Source organism: Protopterus annectens, chromosome 17.part0 (genome assembly GCF_019279795.1).
Source record: "Protopterus annectens isolate FY-2018-M chromosome 17.part0, PAN1.0, whole genome shotgun sequence".
NCBI classification, from domain to species: Eukaryota; Metazoa; Chordata; order Ceratodontiformes; family Protopteridae; genus Protopterus; species Protopterus annectens.
The window spans coordinates 249,546,845-249,563,926 of record NC_056751.1 but is presented as its reverse complement, the minus strand read 5'-3'; the positions used below and the strand labels follow the sequence as shown (position 1 = coordinate 249,563,926).

General features: G+C 35.5%; 1 protein-coding gene across 1 annotated transcript in view; it reads left to right on the top strand.

The window, feature by feature from the left end:
• SLC5A12 (solute carrier family 5 member 12) overlaps window positions 1-16,777 on the top strand; it is a 374,561-nt gene extending 357,784 nt beyond the window's left edge. The window contains exons 14-15 of the mRNA XM_044059166.1: window positions 10,925-11,052; window positions 16,640-16,777. Of these exons, the coding sequence (XP_043915101.1) occupies window positions 10,925-11,052; window positions 16,640-16,777 (266 nt within the window). The remainder of the gene's footprint in view (window positions 1-10,924; window positions 11,053-16,639) is intronic.
• The last annotated feature ends 305 nt before the right edge of the window (window positions 16,778-17,082 follow it).

Sequence of the window (17,082 nt, the reverse complement as noted above, 5' to 3'; positions counted from 1 at the left end):
CCCTATAATTAGCCATGATTTGATAAGGGGTATTGTTAATGGAAAGTTGGACATGCAGGAGTTCCAGATCATTATCTTGTATAACTAGTCTGGAAGTGAAGTGCCTTTTTTTTTTTTTTGTGCCTCCATATATGTGAAAAATACTCTTCACCTCCAGACTAGTTGCAGACATGGAGACATCACCACCTTTAATGCCTTCATCCATTTGTGGTGGGCTTGAATGTGTGATAGGTACTGAAATCTCGAACTGATGGGGTGATTCCAATGGTCTTGAACCAGGTCTCTATAATGATGATGCATATATCAGTGTTTTCCATGGTAAGGAGTGCTTGTAGGAAACTGAGTTTTTCTGTTAAGGCTCCTAGCATTGAGCAGCAATACCCGTTTGTTATCCAGATTATGTTCTGTTATGTTGGAAGCTTTTGAGGATCAATGTTGCATAAAAAAGGCACTACGAGGGTTGGCAAGGTTTTAGCAAATATACAAATGCCTTGGGTGATAGGTGCAGGCCATTCCTAACAAAAAACATTAAATACCTTCTACCATCTCCTCCCATGCTGATATATATATATATATATATATATATATATATATATATATTTATTTATATACATATATGTATATTGGACCCACTTTAAATGACACCAGAAGCTAAGCCAATTATTAAAGGCAATAAGCTTTTGTTAATATTTCACTGTGATTCTAACCAGCAGCTACTTGAAATCTACCATCCCAAGAAAACTGTGGGCAAACTACTATACAAACACTCTGTTGCCCTTGCTTGGAACAAACTCCCCTTGCACATACATTCCATCACCCACTCCCTACACTTTAAAAATGAACTAAAGCATTATCTACTTAACTCCAAGTCTTGCCCCTGCCAAGATCCAACACAAGCTCAATCTCACCCACCAAAAGTAAAAAAATGTATTTCTCTCTCATCTCACTCCCACAGTTCCATGTAAGACAGCAAGTGCAAAATGCTTTAAACAATGAATAGAATAATATTCTCTAGCGACTTTGTATTTACTATGTAAATAATAATGTGTGTGTGTGTATATATATATATATATATATATATATATATATAGCCTGATGCTTGTATTTTACTATGTTCTTATTCCTGCTATGTATCATCTGTTTTAGAATTCTTGTCTATTATTATCTCATATATGTATGTACCAAGACATCCTTTTGAATCATGATTTTTCTAAAACTGTTTAATAAAGGAGCTTTTCTCATCGGGTCTCCACTGAAAATGGGCCCAGAGGCCAGTTGGACTAACCCAGTTAACAAATGGCAATCAGTCAATAAATAAATAAATAAATACATTCATGGTGATGTTAAAATGTTGCTCAAGTCAAGGTCCATACCTGCCTTGGACACATATTTTTAGAGTTCCGTTATGTCTCTCTTCACATAGTTCAGGCTATTATGTGTCATATGTGTACTTATAAAAAAAAAAATAAAAGATTCTTCCTGAGATGGAATACTAGTCTCTTCCAGTGTTAGCAATGGACCAATCTGGTTTTGTTGCCCACTATTCCTACTTTGCATTGTCCCTAATTCAGCTCATCTTTTTCACAAAGTGTGGTGCAAGATCTATAACAAATATGAGAAAGAGGTTCTGACTCATGATGGCAATCTACAATATGTCACAGATCTCCAAACTAACAGATAAATATAACATGTTCAAAGTACTCCTTTTAGTAGTAGACAATCTGCTGCTCCTGACGGACACCATCCCTACCCTCCTTATCCTTATCCTTCCTCTCCCCCTTTCCTAGACAGTTTAATTTCCTAAATAACCTCCTCTGCTGCATGGCTTTGTACATCTTAATGTCATCCAGTGATATGATATGCTATGCTATCATTTAGGAACGTCTAGTTCACTGCAGTAGTAATGTAGACATTGCTGTTTATCAGATCCCTTTGACAAAGCATCCTGTCCATGAAGATATGATAATATAAAACCTAATGCGTATTACCTCCAAGATGCCGCATTAGTCCTTTTTTAGGAATTTTACCATAACTGCTTCTCCTACAGATATTTAGGTATGAGGTGTTCCAGATTCCAACTTATTTATTAAGTATAGAATACTGCCCACTGACATTTTCTGGACCATTTCCTAAAATACATATAGAATTTATTTGAGGTTAGTTGCAATTTATAGCAGAATGTTCAATGTGGCATAAATTTACTGCCTTTTGAAATACGTTTTTAGGTTATTTATCCAAGGGTGGTGCATCAATCAGAACTGGTTCAGCATTATTTATAATAATGAAATTGTCAGTACAACAGTATATGTATTTATACTCAGACAAACGTATGTGAAGTGTCAGTTTAGTACTTCATTATGGTACAAACAGAAATGAGTACTGATATTCTATAACTTGGTTCAGTAATTTGCAAACAAATTAAAATTTTTTTGTTAGTTACACTTATTCATTTTTTAGCATTTTGCTCACTATGAGGAACTCCTGGTAGATAACAATGCATTAATAAATGTGTAATTAGAATTACTATTCAGCACCGTCTGATGTAGATGCTTCAGTATATTTATCTATTTTGTTTTTATTCTGAAAACTGAATAATTCTGACTTTTTACACTTCCATAATTTGTTTTTTTGCTTACTTTCTCTTTTGTTGACCAGGTTAGTCCCACTAGGCTAGTAGCCTCTTTTCAGGGGAGATCCATGGTGGTATTTATACTGCTACAGGAAATTGGGCTAGAGCATTGGGGAATTTCTCCCACTCTTTTTGATATCTACCTAAGCTACCACAAACTCAGGCAAATGGAGCTTTGGTTTAATATATCATCCAAAGGACAGCATACGCCCATGCTGTATCGCAGTGTCAACAATCAATCTACCTGGTGTGGGAATAGAACGCACAGCCTTCTGCACCAAAGATGAGTTTCCTACCTGTTGCACCACTGACACTGTATTAAAATTAACTTAACAGAGAAAGAATTTTGTAATAAGGGCATAGAGACAGAAATTTGTAATAGAAAGGGTACAGTGTAATTGTTTTCAAAGGAGGGAGAAGTCAGGATGAGGTACAGTTAGAACCCAGCATCAACACTTTCTTTTTCTAATGGATCAGAATTATGATACAAAGCCTTATATCATTTTTTTCAGCTGCAATGAACATCTTTCAGCAAGTATATAAATATGTAACTATTTTAACATTTACCTACAACAAAGTGCAATTCAATTGTGCTGACATTTTTTTTATAATGATCCTATACCATAGATGTTACATGGACTCTATAGCATTGCAAGGATGTTTTATATTTAATGATGTGGGAACCATCACATAAACTCCTAAAATAAATAAATGAATGAAAATAGCCCAAAATAGGCTTCTTCATATGTATTCTCATCATAGCTAATTTTGTCCCATCAACCATGAAGAGATATCCATTGTGTAACCCTGACTTGCCTACAAGTTCACCTTAGTTTCATATTCACCTCACAAATGGCTGCCTTACAGTAGATTCAAATGCACCTACTGTGAGACTAATAGCATAACCATCAGTCAAGAAATATAGCCGTCAATACAGACCTTAGAGCTTTTGGTATTGGTGCTTCTAATGAATCTTGCCTCACATCTAGAGATGATTTGTATTGCGAGGTCTGAAACGTAAATGTGTTACATATCACTACTTGCATTATGTCTGCCACTAGAAATTCATGCCCAGTATTGGACATGCACAACAATTTTTTTAAACACCTTTATTAAATTATTACATAAGACATTTGCACACTTACATTAACAGAAAAGAAAAGAAGCCATATTAAGTTTTTTACATTTACATACATTATATCACATTTTCTTTTTTTAAACTATCAGTCCAACATTACATAAATTGCTCATTTCCTGCCTTCACTTAAACTTCATTCCTCCTATAAGACATTATTCTGCATATATTCTACTACTTCTTTCAGCTGCTTCCATTAGGGGTCACCACAGCAGATCATCTGTTTCCATTTCCCCTGCATCCTCTCTCACCACATCCATAAGCCTTAGGTCTATCTCTATTCCTCTTACCTGGCAGCTCCATCCTTAGCATCCTTCTCCCACTATACCCAGCATCACTCAATGCATTATTCTGCATGTAGTGTTTGCGGAAATTACATTTATTTTATGTAATTTGCTCCTCCCTTTTCTAACGATCCCTCTTTCCTTTCTTTAATCTCTTCTTGCAATATTCATTTGTTCAAATGCACTTGATTCCGTCTTTGATTTCCATTTTCTAGTAACTGCTTTTTTGACAGCCAACAGAATTAAACTTAGTAGGGCCTTACTATGTCTAGGTAATTCAGATTCTGTGTCCCAGCTCAAAAGAACAATTACCTTAGTTACAGCATTTGTTCTCCCAATATTTCTGACAGAGTATTCTGTAGGGAATTTTTAAAATCTGTCAATGCGTTACCCCCCAAAAAATATGTTTCCATTTACTTCTCTCTTCCCTTTGACACCTCCAACATTTGCAATCTACTGAAGGAAATTTTTGTTCAAATCTGCTTTGGGTATATAAATACCTATGCAAACACATTTAAGCAAAAATCCTAAATCTTCCGGACATTTCTGCATATTGGGAGTCATTTATATGTCTTCCCATTGCTCTCTTGTAAATTGCTTTTCCAGCCTCTCTTCCCAATCTTTTCTAATCTTCTCTAATCAATTCATATAGTTATTATACACTATTTTATATTGCTTACTAATTATCACTTTAACAGTGGCTTCTGTTCTAGATTCAACTGCAAACTCTACCAGAACAGGCCTTTCACTCAGGACTCCATATCCCTTTCCCTATACTGTGATATCTATCCCTGTAGAGAAGGCAGTGTCTAACCTTCAGTCCAAACTTCTTCTTGGCCTCATCCCACTCCGTTACCTTTCTCTCTCTCTCGTTATTTGCTTCTAATACCTTTGCTTCTTTTCTAAGTTTTCTCCTGTAAATTCCATCCCTCTCTTGCCTAAGTTTCTTTACTCCTTCTTGCAGTCATCCCTGTCGGCAAAATCTCCTTTCTCCATTCCTGTGTAGGTTTAGTTCTTTGAATACTTTTGGCAGCTTCATGAATATAATATTTTGTATAGTTGTTATGATTCTCTTTAAGGACATGCAACCAAAAGTTCACTTTTTACTTATTTCTTGAACTTCATCCCTACTTCATCATCATCATCATCATCCCTTTCCACTTTGCATAACCTACTGCTTGTGCTCTGTATACCAGCCTTAATATTCTGTATGATAGTTATTATTCTCCTTAAAGGATGTGTATCTAAAATCCTTCCTTCTCCTTACTTATTGACCCCCCACTTCATTATTATCCCTTTCCCCACTTTGAATTATAACCTTCTGTTTTGTTATGTATACAAGCCTTAACTATGTACCTTTAAAATCTCAATTCAAATCAGGTAATCTGAAACCATCTTGGTCAGTTTGAAGGATCAACTTATCCTACTTAATCTTGCTATATTCTCTCTGAGATAATCTTCTTCAACTCTTTATTAATTATTGTCCACAACTTTTCTCTGGTTGATAAAAATGTGCCTCATCCGTATATAAAACTATAGGGCTAAAAACATTTTCACCATGTGTATCTTACTATCCATACTCATAAACAAGAGGTTCTATTTTTTCAGTTATTGTATTATCTTTTGTTTAGTCTCTTCCCACATATCCTTTGCTGGCAAAACAGAAGCCTTTTTAACCCATACCCCTAAGTACATCTTGTCATGTCTCCATAAACATGGATATTGCTGAACCAATTCATGTGTGGGTACATAATTTACAGCTCTAGTCTCTGTTTTACCTTCATTAATTTTATATCCCGAAAAGATTTGAAACAGCCCCAAAATGTTTCACAATACTGAAATGTCATTTTCTGGATTTATCCAGTACAAAATAGTATGATCTGAAAATAAAATCAACTTTTCTTGATTACCATATGAGTTACAGCCTTGAATTTCTGTTTTCTTTATTTTTTTTTTTACAATGTCTCTAAATATAAAAGAAATAACAAAGGGGAACAAGTACACCCCTGCCTGGTTCCGCTGTTCAGACACAACTTGTCAGAGATGAACTGTCCCACTGAATTAATTCTTGCCTCCAGTCCTTCATATATCCTTCTAATTAGTCTTATTTATGTATCAAGTAATGCAAATGTTTCCCATTGGCCAACTCATAAAATCCCCACTGATTCTATCAAATGCTTTCTCTATGTCAAGACCCAACAAAAACAGTGGTGTTTTCTAATACTCTACTTCCCTCTGGATCATTATTGTTCTATTAATGTTGTCAAATGTTTGACTCCCCTCCACAAAACCACATTGATCCATTTTTAGCAAGTTTTGTAACACCTTTGCCATTCTTCCAAGATGTTTTAAAGAAAATCTTCCAGATCTTTATCACTTTCTTCCCTCCTAACTTCCATATTTCCCCAGGATTACCATCTGTTCTTAGAGACTTCCCTGCAGATCAATTACACATTACCATTTTAACTCATCTCCTCCTATATTTACTATTAGGTACTGAGCCTCATCTTCCTCTAGCCTTGACATAATTATGACTTCTATAAATGTTTCTATTTGTGCTCTTTCTTGGTTTCCACATCTTTATAGAAATGTTCATAACATTTCTGAATTATCCCTAATACATGTGTTTGATTTCTGGTTATTTTTCTTGTCATATGTTCTCTAGGTTTGGTGGCAACCTTTTTTTATAATCTGTTGTGTAAGTCATTCTACTAAAAGTTTTTGTGCTCCAGAGATGTTAAAAAAATAGTTGCTTAACAGCAATCTTTCTAAACTCATGCATATTATCCAATTACTTCTTTATTTTCTCTTTAGCACTCTGTAGTTGCCCCTTTTCTTGTTCTGTAAGATTCCCCTTAAACTGCTATACTTCAGGCCCTCTAAATAATTCCTATTACTTCTTAACCACAGATATTTATCTATTTCTAGCCTATTTTAAACTCCATTTCCATTTTATACCACTCACTAGTTATCACTTTTGAGGAAATTTTTATCTTCCCTAATAACTCTCAAATAATTTCCACTACCAATTTGTTAAGTTCCTCTCTTTTTAACAGGTATATAGGAAAGTGCCAGTGTCTAATTTTTACTTCACTACACTTTATTTTTATCTTTGTTTTAATTGGTGCATGATCTGAAATAGTTATTGGATACACATCGACTCTTTCAACAAAATGTGCATGTTCCTGTGAAATATAATTTTTATCCTGCCTAGCCCAGTTATTGTACATTGGAGAACAATATGAAAATTCTGTCAGAGTTTCTAATACTGAATTCACATCTTCCATACAAAATATTTTCATAAATTCCTTCAGAAATCTTGACTCTTTTGTTATATTTTCCATTCTAGATCCCCATGACACATCCTCACTAGTGCAAATCAAGTTCCATTCCCCACCTATAAGTAATATTTACTGCTGAAAGATGACCATTTCACCCAAGAATTTTTTAAGCTCCATAAAAGCAGATTTTGGTGAAATGTAAATACATGCCATTGTAATCTTTCTCTCTCCCAATTGCCCCTTTCTGCCAGAAATTTATCGTTATTGTCCTTTTCATCTTCTATCACTATTGGAGCCTCTTTAGCAATCAGCATTATTACTCCCATTTTTCTTTGTCCCTGATATTCTGCTGAATATCCATTCTGAAATACTTTGTCAGTTTCACATGTTCATTTCTTTCCAAGTGTGCCTCCTGCATTATTGCTATTTGCAAGTCTGCATGTTTAATATATAATTCAATAGTCTTTCCTTTTAGTCCATACCTGTAAGACCATTTACATTCCAAGATAATATGGATGGAGTAGTCATTATTTTAAAAAGCTATTGTTCCCACCTACTGTACATCATGTTTTTTAAATCTATATTTTCAATGTTTGCCTTACATGCACACAATAATGTTTGACTGTCTGATCTTTTATACAGCTGTTTCTTCTCATTTCCATTTGAACATGTCATATTTTCAAGTCTTTTTGTTTCAACAAAAACCCTCAAACAAAAAAGAAATTAAATGCATTTTAAAAACACCTCCATCCTCTATTAACGTAGAAGAACCACACACAAATATGTACATTTTCAACAGATGAAGTTTAACCCTCCAGTTAGGAGCAATTTCCTCAAAGTGACAGCTATATCTGCAGGCATTACCTAATCTAAAATTATGGTTACCCATGCTAAAGTGCATGTTACAGCCTGTGTTCCCACCTGCATGTATTGCTGTCTGTTCTTTTCTTATTGATATTCCTATTTTGGATGTGAAAGACAGCTTGAATGCTTTCAGAAAACATTAGCTTTTAGCCCTAAGAAAGTACACTGGCTACCTTTATATACAACTAAATTCTAAGTTCTATTAAATGTATTAAAATATTAAGGCTACTGGGGAGTCTATGATTTCAGATTCCCTTCCAACAATTTCAAACTTTATTTTTCACTGAACTGTTTGCTATTGTACCATTTAATTCTACATTTTCCTTAGCAAAGATTAATTGCTTGCACCTGCAGACAGCTTATCTTAATAAAAAAAGTTGTCAGCAGTGATAAAAAACAGCTAACTACTTTGCAAATGCATGAATAAATCTTTGTAAATTTCACTTAGAAGAAAATGTACAGACATTCTTTGGCTAAAAAAATATTTTTGCAAATGCAAGAAGCTTAGCATTTTTTGTGGCTTTCATCATTTGTCTGATTTTCAACCATATTTACTTACAAAAACACTCGTTTATACCTTAAGCCAGGGTTATGAATCTAAACATCCACCCTATTAATTCTACATATAATATAATCAGCATATTTTTACACCCCATTCCTCACCCCAGCAGGCCAAGATCACAGCATATTAACTTAAACTCACTTCTGCCCGGCATTTCTTCTCATATTATATTGCAAAGCCGATTCCTCTTCCAACTTAAAAAATACTAGTTTGTTTTATATATACAGACACTGAAAAGAATCCGCCACATTTAAAATACCTCTGATTGCACACTATACAAAACTGTTTTACAATATAATATGCAGTTTAAATCATGAACTGTTTTATACAAATACTAATCATAACATTTGTTACTTGCAGTTACTTCTTTTTCCCTTTGGTGTCCTGCTAAGCATTCATGGCATAAAATGGGGTACATGGTTTATAGTCCACCCACAAGTTTAACAAAGTTAACAAAAGTCCAGTCTTTCTCAGACACATTTTCTTGCAAAGCCATATTTCACAAATGTGATTGATGCTTTATAATCTCTCATTTCTTCACTAATTTCAGCATTGCTGTGTTTTCTGTTCATCTCTCTCTCTCCAAACATCGACTCTGGTTCAAGTCCCAGTTCTTCTAGTCAACCCCTGTGCTTTTTGTCTCTCTCAAGCATTTTTCTTTGGAACAATGGAAGCGGTTTCACTGGCAAAGTCTCTCTATGAGCTTTATTGTTAGAAGAATGAGAAGCAGACTCCCTTTTTAGCGTTTCACATTTTGTTGGATAAACTTTGTTTTGCCTCCTTATGCTCTGCATCCAAAAATGTCTTTGATCTTCCAGCACCAACATTATAAAGAATGCTGGATTCAACTGTTTGAATATCAAACATGCCTTTCAATGTTCCATGATCGCTGAGCTAAATTTGCTCCTATTTTGCCTGGTGTATAGTGAATAATTTCCATAAGCACTCTGCTGTGTCCAGTTTGTAATATTTTCCCATCTGTGACAGTTTTGGATGGATCAACTCATTCTGCTGGTATGACTGCATCTTTAACATTATAGGTCTTGCCTGCTTTCTCAAGGCCATATTTGGAACATATACTTGGAGTTCCCTTTTAATTAACACACCTTGCCATGGAATACCAGTCCAGTTGCTTATTTCTGCTTTTATAAAATTTAATGCAGTCTGTTCCCTTCCATTTCTTTGGTACAGCAGAAATTCTCAGTTTTTTCTGGGTACTTCTAACTACCATTTTTTGAAACAGCTCTTCTTGAGAAGCTTAATATTCAACCAGCCTTTTCTTCATTTCACCCTCTGATTTTTGCAGTTTTATCAGTTCATCTCAATAGCTAGTTAAATAATCTGCTGTTTTTTCCAGCCTTTAGTTATTTGGGTTGATATACCTTCAGTGTTTCATTTATTTTAATCACCTCTATGTACATTTGATTTATTTTCTTCTCTAAATTACAGGAAGCCATTTCTTGTACTAAGGTTGAAGCTTGAACAACTTTTTGCTAAACAGCTGCAGGATTCTTCCCAGACAATGTTTTTTGTTCATCTATTATGGTTGAGTTTCTTTCAGATTCTCCAACTTTCTTCTTTTCTGGCACCCAGGCAGTATACTTCTAGCCAGTAACAGAATTTTGTCCAAGATAATTTCACTGGTCCTTATTTCTCAGTTTCTGTTTTCACACTGGGAGAGTTGAAATTAAGCTCTTGATCAGTGTACAGCTATCTTGTAAGTCATGTACCTTAAATATTGTAAGACACTGGCATCTTATATAAGGCAGTGTACAGCTGAGTACCCATTCTTTACATATTCATAAAACAGAGCAAAATCCTTCCATGTTTGTTCAGTTTTCTAAAATCCCGAGTAAGTGAACTGTTTTTTTTTTCATTCAAAAACATGGTTAAAAAACATATCCAGGCAAACATATAGCCACAAGCACACTGATGTAGACACATGCATATATGTGAGGACATACATGATAGCATACACACACACAGTCATACTTTGTACATTTCACTATGTTCTTTTTTTCTTAAAGCATGTTTATTATACATGACGTTGATCAGTTCTTAATGGTTTGATTGTATGCCAGTTAAAGTTATGCAGTAGCAATAATATAATACACATGCCAAATTGAGATACAGTGCTCATACTAATAAGCTTGTTGATATATATTTCAGGACGCATTCATGGAAAAGACATAAAGCCAGTTTTAATTCAACCAGTTTGCAATCTGCTTTGCTTCTGGTCAGACAAGTACAAGAAGATGTGCTGGTGTGGAGTACAGCATGATGAAGTAATGTCTGAGGTAAGTATTATCTGAAATAACTTTTCTTTACCTTTTCCAGAAAAATGGTGGTTCATTGTTGTTTCATGAAGGGAGAAACATCCGTTTTCTTTGAACATACCACATTATTTCAAAAATGAATCAGAACTGTGTTATTTATTTTTGGGAACTAGCTAGAGTATTAAGCATAAATATGTACACTACATTCTTCCATGTCCTTTTCCCTCCATGCCTGATGGCCATTAACTTTGACATTGGTCTCCACACACTGGGGATTGTCCAGTAGAGGCATAAACTCAGTTACAAGGACTATTGTCTGGATAGCCAAGGAGGTGTTTGGGCCCTTGCCTGAATTTACTGATGCAGCCTAAGAGAACATTTGTAATTAGGCACTGTCCCTACCCATTGTGGTTGTTGTGGCCACATATACCCTTGTGAAATTTTACAGTGCCCTCCCCTTGTCTGCTGGTGTTCTCATTCCCATGGTGTCAGTGAAGGCTACCTTTATCAGCTTGGTGGCACCAAGCTCACATTTTCCAGGGTTAGTTGCATTTCTTTACTCTTGCATGCCTCTTCATGGCAGTGGTAAACAGCTAGCAGGTACTGTACCCCCCCCCCCCAAGGCTTGGTCAAATCTGGGTCAGCCACTCAGTCCTACCCAGCTCTTCAAGCACTTGAGTCACTATTCTGGTCATCTGGGTAATAATCAGGGCTTTAATCCCACTATGACACATTATAGGGGTGGTATACTACTTTTTAATTAACTTTTTGAGACTGAACTTTGCTTATCAGAATATATTACATTAATAACAGTTCATATTATTAACTGAAATTAATAAATGTTATATATGTATTTTAACTGACCTGAAAATGTTAACTAAACATACAAAAATGATACATTGAAACAAGTGTAAAACTTTCAGATTTGAACACTCATTTCTGTGCCTCCTTCATCAAGTGAAGTTGTTATACTCTTGATGAACTGAACCTATGCATTCTGATCAACTGATATAGCAGTCTAAGATTTAGGGAAAACTTTCTCATGGATAAGAAAGTATGTTTATTGAAATTTACAATGCTGTATTTTACTTATCACATTGTGCCAGTATTTCCCATTTTGTCATTAATGTTGAATGCCCTTCCCAGTTTTGGATCTAGTCCTCAGACATGACATGATATAGACATTGCATCTCAAGCTTTGTTATCCATGCACATATCCACCCTTAAACTATGAGGCAATATATCAATCATCCATTCATTGTCTGAGTCTCATTATGGTAAAACTTCTTACAAGCTTTGAAGAATGAGATCTAACTACTGAATATACCCACAGGGCATAGAGCACCTCAAAACAAGTCCACTGCTGATATGTTGCATGTTTCTGAAAAGGCATCCCTGCCTTGGGAACTCTTTCTTTGCAGTATCATACCATTTGCCAGCTTCTGACAAACACTTCAAAGCTGAGAAAGAAAAGCAATGTGTCAGGCCAAATCGTCCTCCTAAAGGCATGCTTACAACACAAAAGATAACCATCAGCTATACTTTCATGCTACTTTGTATTTCTACTTAGCCATGTGTGGCAGCAAGACCAATAAAAACTACTGTGGGTAACACTGCCATGTTTCTCTTCCTGGAATCCCAAAGACAAGCTGATAGTAAGTTAGTGGACCACCTTATAGTAAGTTAGTGGACCACCTTATTATAAACATTTTCAAAGAAAAATGGCATTGGCCATGAAGCATAGATTACGCTTTCTTTTCAGGGATAACCATACCTCTAAGAAGGTTGTTAGAGCATTTTGCAGTATGGAGGTGGTCAGAGAGGTAAGATCAAAGCTTTGAATTGCTAGTGACTGTTTCACCATCATTAAAGTACTGTGATGCAGCATTACTGACTGCACCGAGAGTGGATATAAGCCACCCCAGCTCCACTGATATATATGGATAAACACCTGGCTATGACCCAGGCGACTGAAATTAGATTAGAGGCTTGGGAAAGCACTGGAGTTGGTGCATGGAAGAGGAATGATAAGGCATTGTCTGACTAAATCTTCTGGGTAAAGGGTGTAGATGTGTTGATGGCATGGCTGTTCATGAACCCTGGTGGTTATACTGAGGCTGTGATGAAAGCTAATGCTGTAGTAGGTAGGCAGGCAAAAGAGAGAGAGAGAGAGACACACAACCATGTAGGTGTAGGTATTTCTTTCACAGGGCTATTGCATGACCACCTAAATTATATAAACCTGGTACATCACTGAGAGGAAGGTCTTTATGGGAAGTCCCAGCTGGCTGCAGTATGATGGCCACTGATTCTCCTCCTCTTGCTCACTCATGGAAACATTCATAGTGATGGTCTCCCCTCTGGGAAGGGAGCAAGATCCAGCCAGTTAATAGTTTGCATACTCCACAAACATATAGTAGCCATGTGGAGAGAAGGAGTTATGAGGTTAGCCAAGGTTCTGAAGTCAGCAGTAGCTGGCCAAAAAAAAAAATGCACATCAGAAAGTACTCGACAGTTAGGAACACTGTTAATGTAAGTGGCAGACTTACTGCCTATTTACAAAGAGCACCGACAGATGCATAAACCTGATATGTGCAGATAAAATAAGAAATCCTTGTTTTAATACCTTTATTTCAAAAAAATAAATCATGACTATGTTTATGGGGAAGACATCAAAGTAAAATCTGACCATAAGCCTTTGGAGAGATTCTTAAGCAATCCTTACATAACAGACTAGCTAGAATGCAGAGGATGTGACTTGGGCATACAATATACATGAGGAAATTGATGTGTACTGCAGATCCTTTAAATGGAGGTAATCTTGCAGAATGCAAAGAAAGTTTGCTAGAATAAGAATTTCAAGTGATATGGTTTAGATATCAGTCACAGCTGAGACAGTACAGAAATTAAAATCTACTGCTAGAGATTATCCTTTAAATCCTGCATATAACAATATTTAAATCCTGCAAGCAACAGTATTCCAGAACAAGTCATGTTATGTAAGGGTCCATAGTTCATTTGCCAGGAGTTCAGAAACATGTCTAGAGCCTGGGTGTTTGACTACATAACAAGTTCAAAGAATCATCTGTTAAATGGACATTTTGAGAGAAGGATATAACCAGTAAAAATTACTTTAAGAAATATGGTACGTCTTACAGCTAAGTTGTTACTTACTTATTGGAGTATAGAAATGCACTATTGCAGGGCACATAGCCAATCACCAGATTACTTGCTGATGGAGAAAAGTCTCAGAACAAACTTCTGACATTGCTTTCTGTACTAGTGCTGCTGAGGAAACTGACAGCTGTAGAGCTCCTCGAAAGCAGACAAATGAAGCAGAAACAGTTGTGCAACTGATTTTACACCTGCCTCCCTACATGCAGTGGAACAGCTGTCTCTTTTTAACTTATATTATTATTAGCTTACCAACTGTACTTTAGCTAGTTGCATTAATAAGTTAGTACTCTTCGTCTCCTGAGGGTAGTTTTATCAAATCCAAGTAATACTGCATTGTTGTATTGTTTACGACTGGCAATATCCAAGGTGATAATGCTATTGTTTCTAGTGCTATTGTGTTTATTTTATTTATTTACTCTTTGTTGACCTGGTTAATGCCACTATACCAGTGGCACCTTTTCAGGGAAGCATACTGATGGTATTCAGACTGACCTGGAGAAATTTCACCAGGGCACAATACTACACCAGAAATTATTGGGTTACACTGCCTGTTAAATATTTGCTGCTTGTGTTGACCATTCTGCTGTTACTCCACTGTAGCTCTTTGCTTAGCAGTTATGGATCTTGAAACTGCTCACTCACACTATCTGTAGCCATTGTTTTGCAGTTAATGGACATGGATCCATTGGCTTAGACTGTATGTTGTTCTTTGTTGCTAATAGTTAGGTGGAAACCTCATTAATCTGTTATTCCTGTTACTTATTACACCTGATCTCACTTTTGATCATTGCTTTTGTTGCATTATTTGTAATGATAGTTCTACTGTTAAATAAATTTAACCTATTGGCCTTTCTTTCTACACTTGTTAGTATTAAGGCTGATTTAAATTTGGTATTTTTTGCTAATTATGTTGCTGTAATGTTTTACTTTTTTGTACATGTAAATAGTACTAGTATTACTTACTGTTCCCAGACTCTACCTACTGTTGGATTCAGTCTATAGTAGTCACATCCCATATTATCGGACCTTTAGTCACAGCCATTATCATCATATACTAGTCCAATGCACTATCCCCTTCTGCCTTACATCAAGAGTAGGTTATTAAGTTACACTTGCCATCATGGAATCTCAGTCACTTCCTCATTCTGTAGGCAACCTGATGGCACTAGGTATTTTGACGCAGTCAGGTACCTCCATAATGCTTACTGAAACCCCTTTTAACTACCTCATAATGATTCAATATGTCAGAAATGTAAGTCATTTTTTGAACTTGGGGGTTACTTTCTCATTTCAGAGCACATTCAGTACGCACAACACACACACACACACACACACACACACACACACACACACACACACACACACACACACATAGCACGTCCATTATATCAGCTTTCACTGAGGTTGCTAAAATAACACTGCTTAAAGATCATGTTTAAAGGCACGAAATAACCTTTTGTTTTTGTATAAAAAAGTGCATGCATCCTTGTGCATGCAAATACTTTTTTATGTAAAAACAAAAGGCTGTTTCACTCCAGTACATATAACACGTTTTTAAAATTCATTTATAAACATGGAAGACTAAATGTACTGAGCATTAATATTCATAGGTAGTCAGGGCTGTGCACTGAAGAACGAGTGTCATGATTAGGAGTGATCTATGTCTGTGTTGGTAGCATAATTAGAATGCACTTGGAACCTTCTGGATTAATCCTGCATCTCTGGTATATGTCTCTTCAATATACATAACAGGACTCTGCATGTTTGCATTACCTCATTCTTTTCTGTTGGTGGGTCATGCAGTAGTTTGCTTAGATGTAATATTAATTTGTGTGTGAGACATTTCCTACATTTTCACTTGCATTTATAAATTATTTATAATGTCATTCTTCTTGATGTGTTGGAAACACTTTTGTCTACTTTAAAAATGATCTTTATAACCAACACAATACTGCTAGAAACTAGTTTCATACTGGCTACTTAATTTGTCATTCTTGGCTTTTATTAAAATAAAAGGAATAGGTTTTACACTTTTTAAAATATTTCTTTGTACAAGCTAAGTGAATATATTCAGATATTTAAAGCATTTAGGAAGGTTTTTTGTGGATTTAATGATCATTTTTCTAATTTACATTTGTTTGTAGCATTGGTGCTCAAAACACAGAGCTCTCCTTTTTATTTCCAGGGTCTTTGGTTACATTCTGGCTGTGCAGCAAGCCTTCCCACTGTAGTAGTTTTAGAGTAATGTTTGCAGTTAAAAAAAAAAAAAATTGACAACACACACACACGCACACACTTACACTGTTTATCACATCTGGATATTAAACAAATGTCTGAAACACCAACAATTTCAAAAGTACATGCTATACAGCAATTTAAGAATAGTTATTGAAGGCTATTATTTATCTGCTGTGTTATATTACATTTGCAGGAGGAGATCAAAGCAGAATTACCTACAGAAATAGTTGGAAATGGATTCAGCAAAGAACCACAAGAAAAGCTACCAGGATATATTTCTCAAGATAATGCATATGTTAACGATGGCTATGAGAAAGAGACTTATTTCTAGCTGTATTGATTTACAGAGGACATTACATTTTGAATATGACAGGTCTTTCAAATATATTTATCTTTTGTAAAGTCAATATTTTGGATCTATCACAATTTTTGTATTTAATATAAATTCAGTGAATAATTATGTTTCTGTTATGTTTGTTATTTGTAACAGTAGCTTACACATATGTCTGTTGTGCATAAGGCTCTTGACTGAGGAAACATACAATGAACTTAAATGTGAAAGAAAAGTTAAGATATTGATTTTATAATTACTTATCTCCATTTTAACCCAAACATTTTGGCCATGAATTTTCTTGA